General features: G+C 37.3%; 1 protein-coding gene across 7 annotated transcripts in view; it reads right to left on the bottom strand.

Moving 5' to 3' along the window:
- FRY (FRY microtubule binding protein) overlaps nt 1-24,995 on the bottom strand; it is a 223,782-nt gene that overhangs the window by 98,315 nt on the left and 100,472 nt on the right. For all 7 annotated transcript variants that reach the window (XM_071433956.1, XM_071433957.1, XM_071433955.1 and 4 more), the window contains 8 exons: nt 15,411-15,464; nt 7,887-8,026; nt 5,879-5,969; nt 5,426-5,505; nt 5,229-5,309; nt 3,504-3,672; nt 1,093-1,185; nt 898-996 (listed from right to left, as the gene is read on the bottom strand). In XM_071433956.1, the coding sequence (XP_071290057.1) occupies nt 898-996; nt 1,093-1,185; nt 3,504-3,672; nt 5,229-5,309; nt 5,426-5,505; nt 5,879-5,969; nt 7,887-8,026; nt 15,411-15,464 (807 nt within the window). The remainder of the gene's footprint in view (nt 1-897; nt 997-1,092; nt 1,186-3,503; nt 3,673-5,228; nt 5,310-5,425; nt 5,506-5,878; nt 5,970-7,886; nt 8,027-15,410; nt 15,465-24,995) is intronic.

Below are 24,995 nucleotides of genomic sequence, written 5' to 3' on the forward strand. Positions count from 1 at the left end.
GGAACAGAGCCACACGAACACAAGCAGAGTCAAATCAGAAATCCATCTCAAGCCTCCCACTAATTCAAACTGGATCAGGACTGCACCTCAGGGGATGCTCTGACTGTCCCCTGAGAATGCTGTAACAGGCAGAAAGCTCCAGCACACTCCTGCAGTCCTCCCAGCAGTTTTGCTAGCGCCAGTGACCAGCATTTGCCGAAAGAACTGGAAACAGGGAAGTCTTTTTGACTTTCCCCTAGAATGAGGGAGGACAAATGACAAACTTTCTTTACTTAAAAGGCCCAAGACTTCAAAATGGATTAGCTAATGCCACACTGCTGACAGGCGCTGACCCAGTTGGAGAGACAGACTGCTTAAGGCAGCCAGCATCAAACTGACTCAGATCCTCATTTAATTCAGACCAACTCATGATTCCAAAAATACACTGCAGTGCCACTGTTCACCTCATATGAAAAAAAATGAAATAGGGAGCTACACAGTAGCCAGGTTATGGATTTAAAAGGGCATGTGTTATAAATTTTTTCCTTCCTACAATGTATTATTTAAGCCCCATTAAAGAGTTGTTCCCACACGCCTCATTTGTTCTCGCTTGACAAGAAGTGAACTCTATTCTTTCTCCTCTTCTCCTAATGTTTACACATAAAAACTACGAGAAAACCTAACCATTTGATAATCACAGAACCAGAAGATGACAACATATTTGATTCAGACTAACTTAGATTGTATTATCAGTAAAATAAGTATAGTTATTGTCTGGAAACACAATAGTCTTCCCTGCAAATAGAAATGTATTGGTTACAGGCAAATGCAAATAAAACATTTTGCAATTTCCCAAGGGTCTTGCTCAGAAATATTTGTGAAAATAAATTTTAACCTCTGCTTCTTAGAGTTACTAACCAATGAGTGTTTCTTTCGTGATGAAAGTTCAAGCGTTGTATCATACAGGCTTTCAACAAAGTTCCTCAGACAGGGGACATTCACTTCATTTTTAACAGCCTGAAATAAAATTTAATGTCAGTAAAAAAAACTATTTCAAAAGCTGTTTTATCTAATTTTAAAATATTATGCAAACAAAATCAAAAATAAACTTACAGCAGCTACGGGGACAAGAATTTCAACAAACAGTCCTGCCAGTGCATGCTTGATATCTTTGTCTTTGACTTCAAGGAAATAATGTGCACATTCCTAAATTTAAAAAAAAATACAAGAAACATAAATTGCTTATCAGTTGGAATAAAGACCCCTGAATGTTTGCTGAATGTGAATCACGTGTTAGTGACTATTTTTATCCTGCAAATCCCACTGAAAACATTTGCCTCTTAACTTCTAAATCTGCATTTTGCAGCAAGCAGAAAGCAGGACATAAGTCAAGATCAAGGAGCTGTTGCTCTAATCCAGAAAGTCTCCACTGACTCCAGCTGTGCCTGGTGGTGTTTTGGACTGGAAATTGAGTTGGACTCAGGGGCTGACCTCATGCCCTGTGTGTATCTTCAGGAGCAAAACTAATAGTCAACATGGAGTGCTTCACACAATGCTTTGAGAAGGCAGAAAAGGAACATAATTCTCTGGTTAAGATACACAGGGCAATGAACAATGTTATTGTAAATATTTTTGGATGAATTTCATTGCTAGGATTCGTTGCATATTACGGGTCAATATGGAATTGTGCTATGTGAGGACAATTTCCAGCCTGCATCTGGGGATTAAGAAAAAAATAAAAACAGACTTTGTCCTAAACATGCAGTGAACTACTCTCCAGACAGCTGTGTTGCTCAGGAAGTGAGGGAGGGGAGATAAGCATCCACCCACTTGTGTGTACAACTTCTCTGAGGATGACAAATTCTATTGCCCCAGTTACTTTTTCTCTGGGTTCAAGGCCCAAACAGCCCCTGACTGTAGGAGGAGGGTCCCCACTGACCATTTTTCCTTCACAGTCATGCAGAGCAGTTTAAACCTCAGATTATGCATACTTTTTTTCCTGTGTGCTAACAGGATTATACAACACATGGCTTCAGTCAGTCCAGCCAGCCTTCCTGAAGTGCTTCTGCACTCTTTGGGGGAAGACAGGCTCTTCTGGAGCTCACTCCTGAAATTAGTTCACCCTTTGAAAGCATCTCTCTCTACTAAAGCAGCACTGTGTGACAGAGGTTTTAGGTGAAACACTGCATGGAGATACTCAAACAGACAAACTGCCCAAAGAGTTGAAAGGTACTTCACCAAACTGAGCAAACGATGTTTTCCCACGTGCACAAGTGCATCTTATGATGCAGACTAGTAAATAGAAGAATTCATTTAGTACTGAGATATTGTAGCAGGGGAAGGCAGAGATCTAAATTTCAGTTTTACTGTATAGGATTTTTACCACAGATTTTAATAGTAGTGAACACTGGATAAAGGTGAGCCACAACCCCATTCACTCATCAAGTCAAGTGCACTGAACACACATTACTTTGGTATTTTGCCAGCTCTTGATAACTTAAACTAAGTTGATACATGCTAGTATGTGTCTACATAATTAAGAGTAAGGTAGAAGAAAAATTACCTGTTTCTGTGTTGTTAAATATGCAATTAAATATGGTTTAGAATATATTGCAAAGCTGAAATAGACAGTGCTTCCTGTTCAGGACTTAAAAGAAAAAGTTCAATGTGTTTGTATGCCTGTATATTTGTATTCCAATGCCAAATTCTTACTTGTGGGCATCTAACATTGATTTTTTTTCTTCCATTTACACCATCTATACACTAAACTTTACATGGAGGTTTATATAAAATATTTATTTTACTGGATGAGTGGGTGCAAAGCATGTAACCATGTGGGTGGTCCCAAGAAAAAACAGGGGAATTGAAAGAATATGCTAAAGAAACCTGCTGGTGAGAACAAAACCAATTGAACATTACCAGCAAGAACTCTGAAACATGACGTAATTTCTTGCCTTTTACAAAATTATGTAATCTATTAATTTAAAGCATTCATTGTAATCAAACTATGTTCTGTACTAGTGACTTTTAAACCAGGAGGGTACAGAATGCACAGTACAGCAAGCAGGGTGAAGGTGTAGTCGAAGGAGACAACATGTCCAAATGAAATTCTATCCTGCATTTGCCTCAGTTTTCTGTCTCTTCCTCAGTGTCTTCCTCCATTAGAAGTTCCTCTCTTTTCTGCCAACTGTGTGAGTATTGGAAGATCCACTTTGGAGGCAGTGAGCAGCTAGGGAGACACAGCTAGGCACGGACACAGGGCAAGGGACAGCTGTGCAATAGTGGGGTGGAAGGGCTGGGGTCTACAGAACAAAACCTCTTCTAGCTGGAGGGTGAGCTCTAGGGACTAGAGGTATATGACTGATGAAAAGCTGGTATGGGGTTCAGAATAAGCAGAAAGTAGCTGCATGTAGGTTTATGTGGAAATGACATATGGAAAATCTCCTAGAATATTTCACGGAAAATAAAGATTAGTCCTTTCAGAAAGGTCTGGGAAACCACAGCTGTGTACTTAAAATTTTTACCTGCATAAACTGAAGAGAAGCTTCAAAGTCCTCCACAGGATACATCTTAATGCGAAAGAATTTCATTCCCATTATAAGACTGATGATGCTTTGAACTACATATGGGCTCTGTTCTTTATGCCGCAACTCTTTTAGCTCTGCCATAAATTTCTTCTTTACAGCAGGAAATCTATGAATTCAGATTGGTTAGTTTCAAAAAGTTCAAAATCAATATTTGAAATGTATTGTAAGGTATACAGATTAGGAAAAACCTAAAGAAGATAAAACTTAGGTTGTATAAAAGTACCATTTCGCTCAGTATGTGAATAGATTTTTTTTTATTAGCTTTCTTTCACTTCTAATAAACTGAGAAAAGGAAGCATACAGCCTGATCTTAGTCCTTCTAGATAACCACATCTTTCAAATTATTTTATTACCATGCATCCCTTTTACATAAGAACTAACAATGTCATTTAAATAACCCTTTCAAATGTTTTTCAAAAATCCATGATAGAAGATAGCTATCTGGCAAGTACATGTAATATTTTCAAAAGAAAATGTTTATACTATAGGCCTGAAAATTCATACAGGCAGTTTGTCCCTTCAGTTTTTTTTTCCCTAGTAGCCATTACAGTAACACTTAAGCATTAACAACTACAATAACTTGGGGTAGAGGGTTCTGTGATCATTTTTGGTCTCCCCCACAAATCTATTGAAGATGTCTCTGGAAACACATTGTCCATAAAAATGATATAAGGAAAGAGCATCCAACAGGACCTCCTGCCCTTTTTGAGACAAAATGGAAAGATTCTAATTGTCTTGGTGGGTGTAGTATGTAACAACCTTTTGTTATGCCCTTTGAGTGACAACCCAAATGAACTGAAAGAAACAGGTTAGCAGGAAGAGGCCCTTCAGTGATAGAAACATCTTAGCAAGACCAGTCAGAACTTTGACGGTCAAGGTGAAGCTTTGGATCCAGATGCAACTTCTCCTTTTGCATTTGACCAGCCAATTCAGAGGCCCAGGTAAGACCTTAGCTGAATTTATATGTTTTCCAGAATCTCAAACTGTTTTAGCCACATCAAGCCAAACTGACTGGTTTTGTAGAGCTGAGACTCAGCCTCAGCAACACCGAAGTGTCAGGAGACAGATAGCATTACATCAGGGCAGTAAAATTCATCTCTACCTAGTTTGTGGTTTAAGTGTACAATGAAAAGCTATATTGGCTACATGAGATCCTGAGTTTGACTGTTTCCAAATTCAACATTTAAGATCTGACCCACAAAATGTTTTATGTCATCTGTTCTAAGAAGGACGAAGGGTTCAGAAGCAGATGCATTAAGTTCTGAGCTGAAATAGCTGCAGAGAGCCTTAACATTGTTGCTATGCAGGAGGATAGCCATTTATAGGTTTGCCCAGCTAAAGAAAAAATAGCATCTACAAAAAAGCTAGTTAAAATAGCTCTCTTCAGCCCTTTGGGCTTTCTACAAACGTCATTGCTGAGATAGGAAAAATAATGCTGCTGTAGTTGAGTTGAATTTATTCAGTATCACTGGACTAGATGCAGAAAGCCTGTGATTCCCTAGAGGCCTATGTTCTAGAACATCTGGATAAATAGAAGACCATTGAACTGAAATAACTTATTACAGAATACTTGAAGAAAGTGAGAAAATCAGAATATTCACATGCTAAGCAAGCAGACTTTGTCATATTTATAAAGGAAAAAATATATTGAATTTTTCTTACTTTGCTTGAGCTAGAACACCTATTACTTCTGCATACAAATCTGCAACAATGTGCATATTCCCAGTGTTAGGACCAAGGTACCTAGCAAGACATAAGAAAGAATTCTCAGCTGAGAAAACATACTGTTTAAACCACAACTATTACAAAAATAAGAAAGTATCTTTTTCATAGAATTTTTGCATGAAAAAGAGCCTTACCCTTCTTTGTACTTAAAGTGCTTGAAAGCCAAGTTAATAACATCATTTACCAAACTGTCTATTACAGGATGAAGTGGAATCTGGAAACATAAAATAAAAGATAACAAGTACACATATGCTAGTATTACTGAGGGATATCATCCATTCAGAAATATATCAGTTAAAATAGCATGTAGCTAACAAAATAGCTAAAATGAGACAGCCATTCTATGTTTATTTAGTTTTGAAGATAAATACTTTAGCTCCAAAGACATGGCAAAGTAAGGTCAGTATGAGCACAGAATGCTATGTATCATACAGGTGCAAGAAAAACAGCAATGAAGAAGCATGCAGGATATATTTCATGAATTTATTATAATCTTAAAGATGCAAACAGAAAGAAGAATCCCAAAATTCACTTGCATTGTTAATTACCATAATTTATTAGTTAATGGACAATTTGAGAACTCCTACCTGTTTCAAAACTTCTATTAATACTAAAGAAAAAATAAAATCAATAGCCAGATCTCTTCTCTCCATTAAATAGTCCCTCTGCTGTTCATCACTGCAAAATCAAACCAAGAAACACAGTATTTGGAGAAGTGTCATAATTCATATTATATGCCCTCTTCAATTGCATAAATACAGATAACAGGGAATTGTGTTCTACCTTTTAAACTGCAGTCTAGAATTTCAGTAAGTAATGTACTGTTATGCTCTTAAAATCTAAGATAAGCAGACCAAATCTAATTTTTTTACTGTGATGTTCTTTCAAATGCTTATATATCACCTATCCATTTCCTCCTTCTTTTTCTTCCAGTTGAAGATCCAAAACAAAAAAAAAAAAACCAAAAACCAAAACCAAGGAAACTTGTGGATTCTGTATTCTAACAAATCAATTTAATTTAAATTTATTGCTGATGACACCATTTAGACCATTCTTAATTACACTTTGGAAGCAAACGTAACTGTGCTATCAAATTCATGTTTAGACTTGTCATGAATTTTGGCAAATGCCTTAAAAGTACCAGTGAAGAATTCACTACCAAATTGTATTATCTCTTAAAAAAATTTCCAGTGTTAATTTTTTAACTTTGGCAACACTTGTCAAACTTTTAACACATTTCTTGTACAGAACAACACAGAGGAATAGAAGTCTGAGGTGAATAGCTTCCAACAGAAATACCAAAAAATACCCATTTGAATCAAATGATTAAAGTTTCAAAGTGTACTGAAAAGATAACATGAAATATACAGTACTTTTTTGTAAAATTAAACATTAAAGAAACAGTTCTGCAATCCATTTGAAGCATTTAACATGATTCCAGTGAGATTTTTGTGTAAATTTGGCACAATTCTTATTAACATTGAGAGTTTTAGTGATTTCAATTGGACTTATGTGTTTGTAATAAAACAGGCATTTGAGAGTACAACTTGATCAGTGTTAAGGCAAATTATTTGCATTTTGGTTTCCTTTGGTTTGACATTAACTGGAGAAATGACTCGTTATTCATTCCTTCTGTAACACCACCCATTGACAGAGTGGTCGTGTTTCACTGCTTAACTGACTTTCAACGAAATTTTGGGTGGAGCTCCTGAAGACAGCTATTTCTGAGCAGGTAGTCGTGGAACAAGTTGGGAGAAAGAAGCAATTCAAGGCAAGGATTCATCTCACCCAAAAGCAGACATCTAATTAATGAACTGTGTCTTCATACTGCCCACTTCTACTGACATAAAGAGTCTAATTCAGTTTCATTTTTACCTTGGTATCTAAACCTAGCCACCATCCCCTTGTTCCAGCAACTGTTGCCTTTTGTAGTTACTGGGTTATAATATAATCCCAATGTGAAGAATTCCTTAACATTTCTGAACACCAGGTCTGACAGTATTCATTCTCCTGCTGTGTCATTGAAGCATGTAAATGTAGTACTGAAGTACTCAGAAAAACTCAAAGTTTGAAGAATATTGAACCACATTGCCAGACCTCAATATAACCAAGATGACTTTGCTGCCTTATCACTAAAGAACTACGGACATCATTATTTTTGGGTGCTGCTTGTTACTTTAAAGAGGTATGCTGCTAAATCTCCCTGACTGATTCTCAGGTTTTCAGATTGAGGGTAGGTGTTAGTGTATTTTTTAATGTGTAAAGAGAAGGCTATATAAGAAAAATTCTTCCAAGTGGCACAGAATTATTGCTCTATCACTTGAGTAAATACAGTTTATACAAACTGGTATTTAAATATGAAAGCATCCAAAATATCTGTAAGGCAATTACAACAGCACTGTTATGTTTGAACTATGAGGAGCATAAGGTGAAAGACATAATTATTCCATCCATCAAGAAGCCGAGAGAAGAGTTCCAGGAACAAGCAGAAAAACAACACAATTATCAAGCAACTGTTACCTCACGAAAGCTGATGGATGAACTGTAACACACTTAACCTTAGAATTTATCAATTACACATATTCAAAAACATACCTTTTGGATTTAGTGCTTGTTCTAGGTCTGTACTCGTGAGATTCATCTTCTATACCATTCTGCCTTTTATACCAATCAAACAAAGTGCGCAGGATAGAGGGTAGACAATATTCTGAAAGTGAGCTCATTGAGCTTATAACCTATCGGGAAAACACAACAAATCAACAAATAAAATGCTGTCCAGGTTTTCTCTCCTCCTTAAAAAGAGTACTAATTCAATGGTTCTTTCTTGTTTTCATCCATTTTTTGAGAACTATGGTACAAGCAGTGACTTAATATTCTGCATTTCCTGTCTTTAAAAGATGTGTGGACATGGCATGTAGGAACATGGTTTAGTGCTTAGACTTGACAGTGTTGGGTTTGTGGTTGAACTTGATGATATCAAAAGTCTTTTCCAACCTAAATGAATCTGTGATTCTATAAAACAAAAACAAAAATGCAACACCGGAGTGCATGTTGATAAAGTCTTTATATTGATGATATTAAAATGCATTAAAATCATGTTTAACATCTTTCAACATACCAGAAAATCATCTAGTTCTTCAAGCAGGTTATTTTGATTTGTTACACAATGTTGATTTGAGTTCAAACTGATTGTAAGAAAAGAAAAAGTAATGAATTATAGGTACTGCCTCCAGGAGGAGTTGTATATGACTACTGGATGCCTCCCTTGAAACTCGGAATATACTGAGAAACACCACAAGTTCTGCAGTAATTTTAATCAACTGACCATGCAGATGGATGTATCTTACTCATAGGCTCCCACACCTGAAAACTTAGGAAAAAACCTGAAAACTTCTCTTTTATATATAGGAAAATGTTTAGAGTTTCTTGTGTTATTGTGGGCACAAATAAACAAAAAATAGTTTAGAATTATTTCTTAAAGGTTGCTGATTAAACAGCTCTAGTGGCATACTGGATAAGAAGATTACTGCTCACTCAGTATTAACTGTGTCACCAATTACAAAAATGTTACTGAGCATGTTGGCCTGAACTGTGACTTAAACATTCTACTACAAGAAACCATAAAGTTACAAAACATGAAAAGATCAACAAGCAGGGTGAACCCTTCCCACCCCCCCCCCCCCCCAATTATACAAGAGGATAATATATGTATTGCAACTGAACGTTCACAGCTACAGTATTTGTGCACATTCTAAGAAAATAAAAACCAACTATTTAAAATAGGGAAGAAATTAGTGATCTGGAGATTTTTGACCACCATAAGATCATGCAGGCCTTGATCTTGCAGAGCTGAGTATCAGGAGTGAAGAGCTGAAGTGTGCACTACATGCTAAGTACACTGATTATGTAATTAACTGTCAGGTTTACCCACCTGCTTAAACTTAAATCAAATGCTGGAGGAAAAACAATAGAGTCTCATGTAACACCAAACTTGTGTGAGTGCTGTGTGAATAAGACCAGAGCAAAACTGGCAGAGCAAGCATTCCCAAATATTACTATAACCTTAATTGAGAACTTTGTGGATGACACTTAGTCTAGATGAGTAACTGAATCTCTTTTGTAGTTTTTCAGCCTCAGGATTTAACTAATTCACAGTGACATTGTGGATTAAAGTCAATGAGACACTTTGAGGATGAAGTATTATTATTCAGGTATTATGGCCTAAAATTAAACAGGCTGCATTAGAAAGATATAACAACTGCCCCTGCTAAATTAAAAGTTTCCATGAAAGCAATATTTTGGAAAACTTTCAATCTAGTCTGCAATAGATTTTATTACCTGAAATATGAAACAAGTTGCTGTGGAAGACATCATGAAGCAAATGCTTGCAGCAGTGACAGGAGGCCTTTCATAAAGAATTACTATAGGACTTCAGGCTCAATTATACCAAAGCCTTCTAGTGTTAAGCCTTCAGATAAATACTCAGAAAAAATCAGTCACCTGGTGTCGGGGCAAACTATACACTACCGACTCACTTCTCTACTGTTTTTACAAAACTTTTTATGAAGTTAGCACAACGCTGCTTGTTAATGATGAAATACAATGAAAATGGGTTTCCTAGCGAAGACTAGAAAAGAACCATAAAATCATAGACTCACAGAATGGTTTGGGTTGGAAGAGGCCTCAAAGGTCATCTAGTTCCAACCTCCCTAACATTGGCTAGGACACCTTCCACTAGACCAGGGTGATCAAAGCCTCAACCAACCTGGCTTTGAACACTTCCAGGGATGGGGCATCTACATCTTCTCTGGACAACCTGTTTCCGCCTCACAGTAAAAAATATCTTCCTTCTAGTTAGTAAAAAATTACCCTCTTTTAACTTAAAACCCTTAGTCTTTGTCCAATGTCCACGGGCCCTATTAAAAAGTCTATCCTCAAATAGACCTAAATATCTTTTCAGAAATCACAGTAGCTAACTATAAATGAAAAGTTGTTTCAATCAGATCTTCCTGCATGTTCACTGACATACTTGTCACAGCTGATCTCTAAATCCCACCTAAACAATTTCACCAGAAAAAGTCAAAGTGATTCCTGTTAAATCTTCTCATGCCATACTTTCTCTGCTGAATTTACAGTGTCTGTCTTCATTTGGGATAAAAGGTCAATATAGCTTTTTATTTTTCCTTCTTTTTTTTTTTTAATCTTTCTGTCATTGCACTTTTAAGACAGGAAGGAAGGGTGGACTGGGAAAAGACCTGGCTCTCAGGGAACAGGAAGGGAGGGAAGTCTAGCCAGCATGCCGGTTACTCAACCCTTTCATTTACTGGAAGTAAGTCCAGGAGTGAGATGAATTCTAGCTCTGTGCTGCTCCTGAAAGGGAGTGCACAGATGTACAAATATGTCCTTGTTGGACAAATGATCATATTCTTCCATCATAAATGAACTAACTACTGTATAGCTTAAGGATAAGAAAGCTGCGCAAGCAGGGAGCTGTTTGAAACCTGTGTTCACAGAGCATTAAATATAATTTATGTAAATGCTTAATATTTATTTTGGATTAAAATGCAAGAGTAAATTTAATGAAATTCTGCTCAGACAGCTCACTACAATTTATATACTTTCATAAAAGTCTTGATATATTATCAAAATTCAAATACATGAAAGGTTTCCACTAACAGCAAATTGATATGATTACTTTTTTATGTATAATGAATTTATATGTGCTTTTTTATTTATAATGAATTTATATGTGCTTTAACACCAAATATATTCAAAACTGCACCCAATTTCCAGCAGTATCATTAATTTTTTGGCATTCTTTTTCTATACCACATATATCAATCAATATATATGTTGAATGGGCATTTTATTGCCATTTTAATAAAGCAGAATTGCAGTACTTCATTTTTGCACAGTCAGTTTATTTCTTGTGACTCTATTTTTCACAGAGTGTCTGCATATTTTATCTTCAAATTGTTGTTGTGCAGATTCTAAATAATGGACAAGCACAAGTAAGGTTTTACACTTTCTATCAATGCTGCTGAATGCATTTGTGATCGTGGAGATCTCCTTTCATTCACATCTTTGTTCTCAGCTTTTTTTTGGACTGTGCTATGAAGTTTTAACCTGGAAATGGTTAAAACTGATAACTATTCAAGTTGAACTCACTAGTTTTCATTAATGGCCTTGGCTTTGTGAGGCAAAAAAAAGAAAGAAGGACTTTTTAGTATCATAATTTTATGGATGGGTAATTTCAGCTAGCATGCTTATACACTACCAATGTTTATAGCTATTTTACTGCCAGCATTACAGTCTACATGAAAACCCATTTACTTTTAGTGGACAGCAAATTCAGTTCTGAAGGTGTTACCTTCAATTTTGCCTTCAGATATACTTCTTTACACACTGCTTGAACCCAAATCTCTGACCAGGAGCCAAAGGTTATTTTATGATCCCATGACCACCATTTCTTATACTTTCTCTACCTTGTGCCTTTTTCTGGTGATGAAGGACAATGTGTAAAACTCAGGGAAAGGGAAAACACAAAAGCAGCCAACTGCAGTGCTGCTGCAATGACAATGATATCAGTATTCCCCAACTACATCTAAAAATAATATTGGATAAGAATCATTATCAGCACATAATTAATCATGTTTAGGCTGTTATGAAAAAGGACACTTTATCATAGTATGCTGCTTAGTGCCTTATTTATTTATTACATTTTCCTCTTTTATTTATTACATTTTCCTCTTTTTTATTATTGTTATTATTTATTTTAGTTTCCTTTCTTTACCATGGCTGATTTTTTTTTTTTGGTTTCCTCTCCTAAAAGTACATAAAAGATTAAATGTTTTTCCTTTCCAATTTGGAGTCACCAAAGTAGTGCACTTCAAAGAAGAGAGAAGTAAAACTGTAACAAGAATAAGCTTTTGTGCAGTTTATGCTGAAACTTCTGCAACAGGCTCCTCTGACAGATAGCTTCATATGAAAACTAAGCCTTCCTGTTAAATTTTCACTTTCATGGCCAAAACATTACATTCATCTTGTGTTTTTATATGGAAAGCAGTCTGTAGCTCAGTCCAAGACTATACAGTGCCCTTCTTCTGCCTCCAGTGTTGTCAGTTCATGGAACATTTATACACCGTGGTAAGAACAAACGATACATTAGTAGAGGCTGAGAAAAGAGTAATAAAAATGTTTCCTTAGGTGAGGATCACCCTCTTGGAGAATTATGGGTTTTTGCTAGCTTTTGATCTTTTCATGTACTGCAACTTTATGGTTTCCTGTAATAGGAAGTTTAAGTCATAGTTCACTAGTACAATGTTTAATAACATCTCTGTAACTGGGGACACAGAGCATGCTAATGCTGGAGCTGTAATGCTCTTTGCCAGTAGGCAACTAGAGTTGTCTAATCAAGGACTTTCAAAACATGATTTTAAATATACTATGAAAATATTTAAAACCATATGAAAAAAACCTACATAATTTCCTCTATATGTTTTCTTTATACACATACACACCTAGAAAGGAAAACACAGTGAGTGTAAGGAATGCAGTTTGTTGGCCAATGGTGAGGCATTCGGCAAGTTGGGATATGTATCATCACTTCATACATTGCTCAAGATCCTATTATTTTTTGGAGGAGGGTGATGCAATTGGTAGCCAGACATGCTGTCTGCCTAACAGGAGACACTCACTACACCTGTGTGGAGAGACACAGCCCTGGCCCAGTCAGGTTTCCAGACATTGGATCCATCCCCACCACCACAACCAGTGTTCCTAAAATGGTGTCTAAGAATGGGCAGGAAAAATTGCTCTTTCTCAGGGAAACAGAGACAGAACTATTCAGGGGTAGTAGGAAATGCTTTCATAGCCATCTCAAATGGTTTGGGGGTTTCAGTGTTAAACTTGGTGCTGGTTACTTTGGGTAGCCAAAGTGCCATTCTGCTCATTTTTAAGTTACTTTTTCGGCTTTTTTTTCCCACCTCTGAAGCTGGCTTGCAAAAAAGCAAGTTTTAAATCAGGTCATGCCTTATTTTTGCTGTTTTTAAATTTACCCTTAGAAGACTGAGCTGAGACATTTTAAAGTAACTAGTGACCTACTCACTTCAGCATTGCTTATCAATTTCACTTAAACTGAATAGAGATAATTTTGATAATGTCAAAAGAAATAAAATTAGATTCCTTTGACTGTCTGTCATTTAAAAGCCCTAAAACTGAAGGTAAAACTGATTAGACACTCCTTGAAGAAGTTTGCTCATAGGGATTGCCCTTTTTTTCCCCTCTTCATTTCTGTAGTAAAAATATCAGGAATGTCATGGCTGGCATTTTTTGTTTTTGCTAGACAACTGGGTTTCAGAAATAAACACCAAACATTTCTGCACCCTAACTGGAAAAGGGAAGTAAGGGATTACCACCAACCTGGTTTCCCTCATCCCATAAATGCTTTAAATATTTGAGTTAACTTCAAAAATAAAACTTGAGTGGTTTCACTTAAAAGCACATGCCTTCTTACTTGGGTTGTGGTATCACAACACATCAAGATCTTCTGAGCTTCCCAGGCAGACCACACCTTCATTTTATTATCCATACTTCCATGACAACTTTATAATACTGACACGTTATCATTTGTAAAACAGCTTATAATGCAATGTACTCACATAATCTAGTGAGTGAAACATGCCAGGTAAAAAAATACTTTTTGCTCTGTCTTCCTGTCTCTACTCTAGCTCAGTTCTACCAAATCTGTATTGTGCACTACAAAATTTTGAATGCAAACTCTCTGAATACAATTAAAATCATTATATGATTGTGCATTTAGCTGAACTAAAATAATTTTAGTAAGTATGAACCATGTTTTTGAAAATGGGCTCGTAAGCCAGGTTCAGGCCCCATCTGCTGACCACAGGCCTGCATCAATCCCACAAGCATCAGAACATCTCAAAATGGAAATGCTATTTAAGTAGAAAACAATGTGAAAGCTGAAAAGGGAAACATTGCCAGCAACCTGGCCTGAGGCTGACAAATTCTGAAAATTTCAGCTTAAATAGGTTGTTTTAAAATTTCAAGCACCTGAAAGGAGGCTTTCTGACAAAACATGTAAGTCAATCTCACCACTGTACTTTTCTGCCAACTCTGCATATAGGTAGGACTTCAGATATGTGGATAGAAAGATATATGAATGTCATAATATAATAAAATTCACCTTGGTGTTTGATCTGCATCTGTTTTTTTTTTTCCTCCTGAATTCAGAGTAAATTGCTACAGCAGTAAACACACAGTTGTTTCACTCTAGGAAGCTTTTGCTGTTCTCATTAAATGATCTTGACTTAATTACTCAATTTTCTGTCTATTTACCAATTACTAGGAGAAGTATCAGTCCTCCAATTCTTCCTTTTAAAGGGCCAAAATTTGCTAAACCATAAATATTTAATCAAATCACGGCCACCCATTATGAGTTTGTTTAATGTACTGCAGGAACAGTATCACAAGGTTTGCATCTGGATGGCTTAATTTGTTTTACTTCCCATTTGAGTGTAACATTCTTCCCACAGGAAGGAAAAGAATATGTATATAAAATTAATCCTGACAATTGAACTTGTATTTAATTTTAAACACAACAGGTTGGCTCAGCCTATTTGAAGGGCAGCACACACATAAGTCATGCTGAGTCACAGCTACAGAGGCAAACCAGACTGATGAGGCTGATGGCAACAACCATGATTCTACAGGCCCTCACATTAACTATAAAAGAAACCTCATAAAAGAAAGATTGGGAGCCACACACCTGTTTCAAAAACTACATGATTTGAAAAGATACAAATTTGGCTTCAAGATCCCCATCAGGGGAAACACACAAGAAACAATGTATGTGCCTAATACACTATAAAAGGATCAAGTTCTATGGCAGAAGAATATTGACCTTGGAAACAGAGGAAAAATTCTTACAATTTATATCCAAGAATGGGTAGGCAAGTATTTATCATTTATCTACCCAAAGAACATCAAGAAATTTTACTTCTGCAGTATGCAACAACAGTAAAAGGACTCTAGAATGCCTTCCAATGCACTCCTCTTTTAGCCTGAGGAATGGAAATAATGTAATTTCAAGTGTCTTACTTGATCAAACTGGGGATCTTCTCCTCGTTGCAGAGATTTGGTCAGTGGCTTCTCCTGAAAGAAAATATATTAAATATGCATTACTTAAGATCAATACTATCATATTATACTATTATTTTTCTGTTAGATTTTTTACTCACATAATGTGCCTCCTGATCTCATCCTGGAGATACCAGTACAATTGCTGCATATGCAAAGGAGGCCTCTGCATATGTATCAGCCAATACTGATGGACTGTCTTGAGTGATTTTAGTGTCTTTTCATGAAAGAGAAGGATTGGCCATTCATTACATCTGAGTTTGTGCTCACACCAATGATAAATTCTTACAACATCCTAAAAAGCACCTAATGTTTCCCCAATACATAACCAAGGGGCTCTATTTAGGAGAAAAGGAGACTCAGAGGTGACCTTATCACTTTCCACATCTCCCTGAAAGGTGGTTGTAGTCAGGTGGGGGTCGGTCTCTTTCACCAGGCAGCAACTGACAGAACCAGAGGATACAATCTCAAGCTGTGCCAAGGGAAATACAGGTTGGACATTAGGAAATAGGTTTTTATGGAAAGATGATGAAGTACTGGAATGGTCTGCCCGGGGAGGTGGTGGAGTCACCATCCCTGGATGTGTTTAAAAAAAGACTGGATGTGGCATTCAGTGCCATGGTTTAGTTGAGGTGTTAGGGCATGGGTTAGACTTGATGATTTTGAAGATCTCTTCCAACCTTGTGATTCTGTCATTCTGTTACATGATGTCCCTTCTTGTTATAAAACTACCAGGCAATACAAACATGACCATAGATATAATGCATCACGCAGAGCATACTGAAAGAAAGGGGGTCTTAGAAGAATCAAAGACCATAGAGTTCATTTTTAAGGAAGACAGTAGTGGGGAAAATTATCACTAAAAGAATTAAAAAAGGTATTTTCAGAATGGAAGCAAATTTTCAGGTCATATTCTCAGAATAACTGGAAAAGCCAAAGAGAACTGTCCAACTCAGAGAAACCATGAGTGAACATCCATTCACCTGCATGGCTTCTTTGTCAAGCAGGCTGAACTACTGAGACCTGGAGAAGTACACAGGCCAATATTCTAGATGCATGCAACAGTACACAAAACATGAATCTCCTACACCACAGTGAAAATAAACAACACGTGAGGGCAGATGACATTCTGAAAAACACATCACTTGTCACCATCACAATTCTGCTGTGAATTACACTACTGTTTCTGGTGTCTGCAATGTGCTAGTGCCTTATTCTTCTATAAATCATGACTCTTTCTTCTCCTACAGCTGCAAGACTGGGACTCTCCCATCAGCTCAGAATGAGATTTTGTGTTCAGCTTTCAACAAACTATTACACTCATCAGCATCTGTTAAAGTAGCAGGCAAAATACCATCCCTGCCAGGGGATAATAGATATAAAATAAAGAAATCTGTAAAGCTGATGAGATAAGGAAATGGAGAGACTTGAGTTGGACCAAAGATTTCTATTATTTCATGTTTCTTTCAGAAGCAAATGTTGCCTGGTATAATCTGCTGACTGATTTTGAAATTAATTATGCTGACCCACTTGTAATGCCAGCTGGCAAGGAGGCCAACTGTGGGGTGACTGCAGTATCCCCTGACTACCTAGCAAATACAAAAATCAACAAAATGTTTTCTACTGAGTCACTGATTTACCCAGAACAGCCATCAGTATTTTCATTGTTTTCTCCAATATCTCAAGCAAATCCTCCAGGTTACATTATGGGCACAACAGCTATTAATTACAACTTTATGACAGATTATTGGTGATGAACACCTGCATAAAAAAACCTTATAACCCTGAGAAACACACAGGATACCACCCCACCCACAGTCCTCCTCCTCCTCAATCAGTAAGTCAGTTCTACCCTGCCTAGTTGTATCTCACAGGAGGACAATGCTTCTTTTGTCTATTGCTTTTCACTGAAAAGGACAGCAGATAAACTTTCAAAAGTAGTGTTCAACTTATTTGAAAGGAAAAGGATTCTTGTTTTCATGGGTCCTGGAAAAATCAGCATACTAAGAATTTACTGCTGTTTAGGAAAAAAAAATCAATACCCCCTTTTTTTGTCTTTTTAATCAAGAAATTTCTGATCCTGTTCAGAAGACTTGTGTTACCATAGATAAACATCAATTTCAACAAAAAGGGCTTCAGCATGCAGAAGCTTTGTGTTTCCATGACCAACAATGCAGTACTTGGCTTTCAGAGAGCAGAGTTTCAGGCAGAAATGAGGTGTGGGATTCCTCATCACATGCTGTCTCTAAGGGGGACACAATTAAACAAGACAAACCATGCTCTGGGAACCTGAGATAGGAACTGCAATCCTGAAAATGTCCTCATTACTTGTAACCTATCTGGGGAAGCACATACACCTCCCAGGTACCTGAGTTTCTGATGATGACATTCCCCAGGGGATGCAGGCCTGCGTTGAAGAAGATGCCTCCATTTGACAATGCAATACAAGCCATCATGTGCCCTCCTGCAGGTGCTACACCAGGGCTTGGTGCACTGGCCAAAAGAAAACATTCATAGGCCATGCAGCAGCCTTGGTTGCAGCAGAAGGCAGCTGGCATGGAGAACTGCCAAAAGCCAGGAAGCCTTCTGCTGCCATAACTTCTCAATGTCTCTGCTTTAGGGCTTCAGTTGAGGCCTTTTTCCTCCCTTCATCCCATCCTGCACCTACTGCTGCTTCTGCTGTTCCCTTCCCCTCACACTTTTGCCAGGCAGCAGCTGCTGCTGCAGCTGTCTCTGCCCCTTCATGCCCCTGTTTGCGTTGCTGCTGCTGCTTCTCCCTTGACTCCTTCCTAGGACAGTTCTGCCACTGGTGCTCCCTGCAGCCACTGCAGGACCCAACCTGACCCCAGACAAGAGTGTTTGCACACACCTTCCCACTTCTGGGAGTGGGGTGCCCACACCAGAGTCACTCGTTGTATCCCTGCAGTGAATGGCAACAGCCATGTACGACTGTGTGTGGGGTTTGGAGGTTTGAGAGAACTCAGCGTAGAGCTTATTACTGCTTATTACTACTTATTACTAGTGCTGAGTGCTGAATAGATAAAGAACTGAATAAAGATGAAGGGCTAGATAGAAACGTGCTTGGGGTTTTGTTGTCTAAGAAGTCCTAAAATATAAAAGCATGAATACATTCAGGATAAGAGTAACAACTGACCATGCCAGGGAGACATTACTGAGTAAATTCAAAGGCAACTCAATTACATGCAGGTACTTCAAGTGTCCTTTGAAAACAGCAATTTTTCTTTATGCAACAGAAAATTTCTTTTCATCTACTGTAAACAACTTGCCTATTCTATTTGCTTAGTTCCAATATCCTTAAAAATCTCACCTTTTCATTTTATGCAGTATTTTCAACAGTGTTGCTATGGCAGATACTACATAAAATACATTTATACTCATGGTAGGTGTTTTTACTGCATACCACAAGTTCAGGACTTGCAAAGAAAGGTTAAAATGAGTAATAATATGACACTGTCTCTAGGCAATAGATTCCAGAGTAGTCTATTTAACCTGGAGATACACTTAATTAGTTTTCAAAAAATCCTAAAACTGTTTTCTAGCCTCATGGTACAATTTTACTTCAATTGATTTTCTTGCCCACCCAACTCAGGAATGGCAAAGAGGTCTTTTTAAAATATAAGTTGACTTATTTGAGTCTCTGTTGATATACATTCTACAAAAATGTCTTCCAAATCTTAGATGAATAGTTTGGCTTTGGAGCCAAAGCCTACAACAACAAAATATGAATAAAGAAAGTTTTGATTAATATGAAAGGGCCCGTAGCTTACTGAACTATCAAAAAACATTAGAAAATTTCAGAAGAATGGATTCTCAATAGTAACATTTCAACGTTTAATCACTAAACTAAACATCCTTATTATTTCTTGTTTGAAGTGCTGCCTTCAATTCTGTACTCTATATTTGTTCATGCTGGTAACTCCCATGATATAAACATGTTAGAGATAAATAGTAAAGGAATTTAATATTTGAAACCATTGTTTCTCAATAAAAACATCTAAATGGTTTGTGTCACTTAAGCCTACAAAACAAAATGCTCAACTAAAACTTAACTTCCTTCCTCTCTCTCATAGCTCTTGGGAAAACACAAATAGAATATAATAAAACAGAATATGTTAACTATGCAATGGGAAGTGTATATTTTATCATATTTACATGCATCAACTAAATATAATATTTACAAACTACCTAAAAAACAACATATCATTCAAACCCTCTATTCACACAGGCACACAAAAACATTTCTCCAAAGACTGTCAGTGACTTTTAATGGTTAATGTATTAAGGCTTTTTCAGGGCTGCTACACAAGTATAATTGGGTAAATTTACACAGGAATAGCCACCTGTCACAGAACTGAGTGTTCAGGGAAACATAAAAACAAAAGGATGTTGTAGCGCCTATTAAGCTTCACTATGTCACCATGTTATAATGACATATAATGCCCCTTAAAGCTATTTCTAATCTCAGCAACCATTAGGCCTGTTTTTCCTACTGAACTATTACAGGCTACTGTGTTAGTGATTGAGATAAAACCCTTTTTTTTTTCTTCCTAAAAGCATAGTGAAAGGATATTTTTACACAAATTTTAACTTCTGCACTGCACACTAAAAAGCAGCCAGACATACTCTACTGAGTGCTCTGCTGGGGTGGAAGACACATCAAACAGAAAGAAGAATGGACCTTTTCATGTAAAATGGAGTAGACACTGAACACATTCAACTACTACAGCTACAACATATGTAAAATGCATGTAAGAACAATCTTAAGAGCCCAAAAATCCCCAAGTGTGATTCTTTCTTCTTCTGATCAATCACCCCATTGGCCCCCTCTCCCCCAAATGAACATCTCTGTCTTATACACCTTTCAGCAGGAAAGAGAATTGGTGTTTGTAGGAAAAGGTCTGCTCTCAAACATGCAATTTTTTTTTTTTTGCATTGATTATTTTGTGCATACAAAACCAGGAAAAGGCATCACTGTCAGTCCTGTACTCATGTGATGGGTAACCTATGTCCTCCACTCCAGCTGTGTGCTCCGGCCTTCCCCCTCGCAGAATGGATCTGTGCTGATCCTGCACTGAGCAGGTCCATGAAGCTGAACTTGTGAGTATTTACTTCTGCTTTGCCCTTTCAAAATTGGAAATGGAACAGTCTATGGTCACACACAAAAAGCTGTTGTATAGAAAATAGCTCTGAACTTCTCAGGAAGTATTTTTTTCATTTATATACCTTTTTACTATTTGGAAATTCCCACCACCACCCCAAGGAGTTTAATTAATTTATATCTAAGCAATTAAGAAAGACAAGCTTTTTGACTGAAAAGGATAATCTGTTTACTCTGATAGCCTCCCAACTGTCTCCCACCTGCAAGTTCAATGAACAGGCAAATTAGTGTCCTGTTTTCATTAACCATTCTTTGCAAGTCAGCAGGTCCTCATGCATAAACATCTAAACTGCCTGTTCAGTGGATGACAACAGAATCTTTGACTTCTCTTAGCATCAATTAGCAGCTAGACACTTCTTTTAAGAAACTGTGTCAGTGACCACAGTACACAGAGAGTAAAATAAAGGAGATTTCCGTCATTAACCTTTGAAATTCTAAGGATACAGCAACTGGAAATTCTAAGGAAAACATAATAAAAAAAGATAAGATAATACAGCTTCAAGGAAACATCAGAACTTTGCATAAGACAAAATTACAGATGCACAAAATGTTAACAAAAACTGTGATCGACTTCATTTAACTGTTGAAAATTGAGTAAAAAAGCAATACTAATTGTGCATGGTACTTCATATGGTGGAAATAAGTATATTTCAGGTGGCCATGAAATATATGTAAAAATGTGCTACATTTCAAAAAAAAAAAAAATATTTAACAAGCTCAAGTCAAAAACCTACTTGTCATGACAGTTAATGCACAAAAATAATGAAAGGTGCATGTTTAAAAGACAAAGTCAGTATTACTGAGTTTATTCTTTCTTCATGTAATTGCTTTGGGGTTTTTTTTGGTAACAGCTCTTCTGTTTTTTTCATGTGGAAAAGGATGCGCCTGTACTGCTGAATATAAAAATTCAGGAAAACATCAGCTCAGCTTCAAATACAGGTTCTCACTCCCTGGCTTTGACTCTTTGGCATCGTCATGCACTGTTCTGATTCTATGACAGACTATGTCACTACATCAGGTATTGCAGGCTAATTTTGTTTGATTACCACATTCTCTGCAAAAGGCATCTTTTACCTAGACTGTCTACCAAGAAAACTAAAACGTGGACACATAAATTTTGGTCATGTGAATGTTTAGTCTGAAGTAACTGATATGTCAGAAAAAAATGGCCATACAGGCCAAAAATCCACCAAATTGATTTTCAGAAGTGCTACTCTACAGAGGTAAATTTCAAGCATCCTGAATAGCAAACCCACTGAACTATAGATTGCTATTTGATGCAAAGTACAAAAATTAGCACATACTTTCCCAACATGAAATAGAATGTAAAAAAAAAAAAATAAAAAACAACTCCCAACAAACAAAACCGATTTTCTTTCACTAGTCTTTAGCAAGCAACTCAAGAACTCTACTATTTTTATCTGAACAGTATAAAAATTCCCAGATATTCCTTCAACTCAGTGTTGACAATAAACGGTTGCAAACTTTAAACACAAATGCTGTTACAAATATACAGGTAACAGCAAAAAAAACCCCAGAAAATGAAATGAAACCAAACCAAGCCAAAAAAACCCAAACAAACAAAACAAAATAGCCCTAAAAAGAACAACCCAAACAAACAAACAAACAAAAAAAAACCAACAAATCCAAACAACAAACCTACTACTCTCAGCATTTCTATTTTCCATTGCAAAGTAAGATGCTTTATTGTACACAGGAAGTAAAACATTTCTTTTACTACAATATTTTAAGCCCCAAAAAAGCTGATAACTACTAGTGGACCAGCTCTGAAAGAAATATTTTAAAGACATGCTTTTGTGAAACCTTAAAGAAATATTTCAATACATGCAAAAGCATGTGAAAGCTGTAAGTTGAAAAGAGTACTAATGATAACTTTACTGAGATTGGAGGTACACTCTAGCACAAGTGAGAAAGGAAATTTTCAGGGCTGTTTGTTTTCAGAGCTTGTTTTACTAGGAATGCCTTTTCAAAATTGTAACTTAATGAACACATCAAAATCCTCTGTCTATAAGGATCCTCCTGGTTAGTATTACAACCCTGTTCCTTGGCTTTCTCTGATTTTATTTATTGCAATACTACAGTGTACAGAAAGAGGTAGATTTTACAATGTGTAAGTATGATAAATTTAAAAAGATCATCTGAAGACAAAGTGTGAGCACTTATTGTTGACACCATAATTCCATCACAGCCTTGTGTAATTCTAACCTAAAAAATTCCAATATAGGAAGATAAAATTTTGTTGATTGGAACCTAATTTACTAGGGTAGGGAATGTATAAGGCCTCAGTCAACAGTGGTTGACTGTGGTGTCATAGGGTGCAGTATGAGAGCCCAAGATCTTTATCAGCTGTTGGACTGGAATAAGCATGATGCTCTAAAAAATGTTTGATAAGTGATTTCCATGTAACAATAAGAACAATAATGATGATGGAGATCAAAATTGCCAAGTCTACGTTAAGACCTTTTCATGAAACTGCTATTCAAGATACTGTTTCAACTGTTTATTATGGTTTATTAAGGGTTTTCAGCTATGTGACCTGGCTCAGCAAGGCCCCTGACAGGGAGGGGGCAGGGCTGTGGGAGCAGGAGACTGTTGTGGCTGTTGTGGCAGGGACTAATGGCTCCAAAACCTGGGAATGGGTCCTGGCCGGTGGGCAGGTGCGGGAGAGACTCAGAGGAGGCCATTAAGGCTTATTAGTGCCTTAGGGCCCTGACCACTGGTTACCCACTCAGAATAATGTGACCTAATTTAATAAAGCCTATAGGAAGCCCTTATCAGTTGATTTGAATAAATTTAGGCTTGTAATTGCAGGGCTGCTCCAAGCACAGCAGGGATCTCTGCAAATAGGAATCACATTCTCTCCAGACCCAGACAGCCAGGGATAATAAAGGACAGCAAATGACCCTGGCCGTGGTCTGCTGTCTGATGTCCACTACTGCTTTAACATCAGGTAGATACTTATTGTTACCAACTGTGCACCCATTTTCACAGAACAGAAAAAGAAATGAGGAAAGTGTATTTCGAAAGTGAACTTGGGAATTACTGCCAGTAGTTTTCTTTAAAATTCTGTTACTTGGACCTTTTTTGGTTATGTGCTTATTTCAAAGGCTGTAACTGTACCATATCAGAGGTGTCCCAAGATGATTTGATCAGAAGCCTTTTCCTACTGGTTACTGGTACTTATTTGACAGACTTTCAAGGAAGATGCCAGATGCCCTTGCAGAGCTAATGTAAGCCTCCACTGTTCTTTTGCTACAAGTCTGTTGGCCCTAAAATCCTTAGCTTTCACACGTATTGCATGCTCAGCTAATAAAAGAAGACCTTATTGGGTGGATCTCCAATTGGGAAGGTAGTTACATGAAGTATTTCAAGTTTTCTCATATTTGGCATGCCACCACATATGCAGGGTCAAATATGGTATAATTCAAGCTGTCTGATGTATAAACTGTGCCATGCCAGATTCAGGCCCAGAAAAGAGCACATAAATTAAGCAATACCTCAATGACTTCAAATGTGACTCTGAAAGCATGCCAAGGATGTTCACAAAGCTGTTGTGAAGCTTTGGGAAGATACCTCTAATGAATTGCTACTTATCTGCCAACAATGCTGCTGAAGTGTACACCTGATTTTTTCTGTCCTTCATGATGGCAGACTTCAGTGATAAGACTGGCCTGAAATGACTGTAGCAGGACTTCCATTTTCTGGAGAGTGGCAATAGCCATATCCTTAAATGACACCATAATGTGATTAAGGGCATGTGGTAAGTTCTCTGCTATATTTGCAAGCATTGGCCAACATGTGATGCAGTGTGACAGCCTCAGTGACCTTGGATTGAATCTGACTTGCAATGTTAAATTCTTGTAGTGATTTGAACCATCGTACGTACCATACACTATCCTCCAACTGTATCCATGCAGTAATGAGGCCGAGGGACAGCAAGCATCCTGCAGAGCCTAGCCATTGGAATGAGCTCTGCTCATGTCCCAAGCAGGATTTTGCACAGTCACTCAGCCATGGAAACCCTGAGAGCACTGAGAAAGTGCCCATTGACACCATCTGACTCTGAAATGTGTGAATGTTCTACAGACCTGTATCGAAGTGCAAATGACAATGCAAATGTCTATGCAAAAACGTGTCTGTTTCCTTTGTGACTTGCTAAATGGCATAAAGTTTTCCCCTCAGTCTCATATGGATGTTGGAATCAGACCATACTGGATGCTCTCTCTGTTCTCCTGCACTCCCCACGATTATTTCTGAAACCCTACATTTGTCTCTTCCTGTATCTCTTCTTTCCCCAGCTGCATCCTTCATACTCTTTTTCTCTCAACTTCTGTGTTTCAATACTG

Source organism: Agelaius tricolor, unplaced genomic scaffold (assembly GCF_023055355.1).
Source record: "Agelaius tricolor isolate 1412-34295 unplaced genomic scaffold, bAgeTri1.0.p SCAF_9, whole genome shotgun sequence".
Taxonomy (NCBI): domain Eukaryota; kingdom Metazoa; phylum Chordata; class Aves; order Passeriformes; family Icteridae; genus Agelaius; species Agelaius tricolor.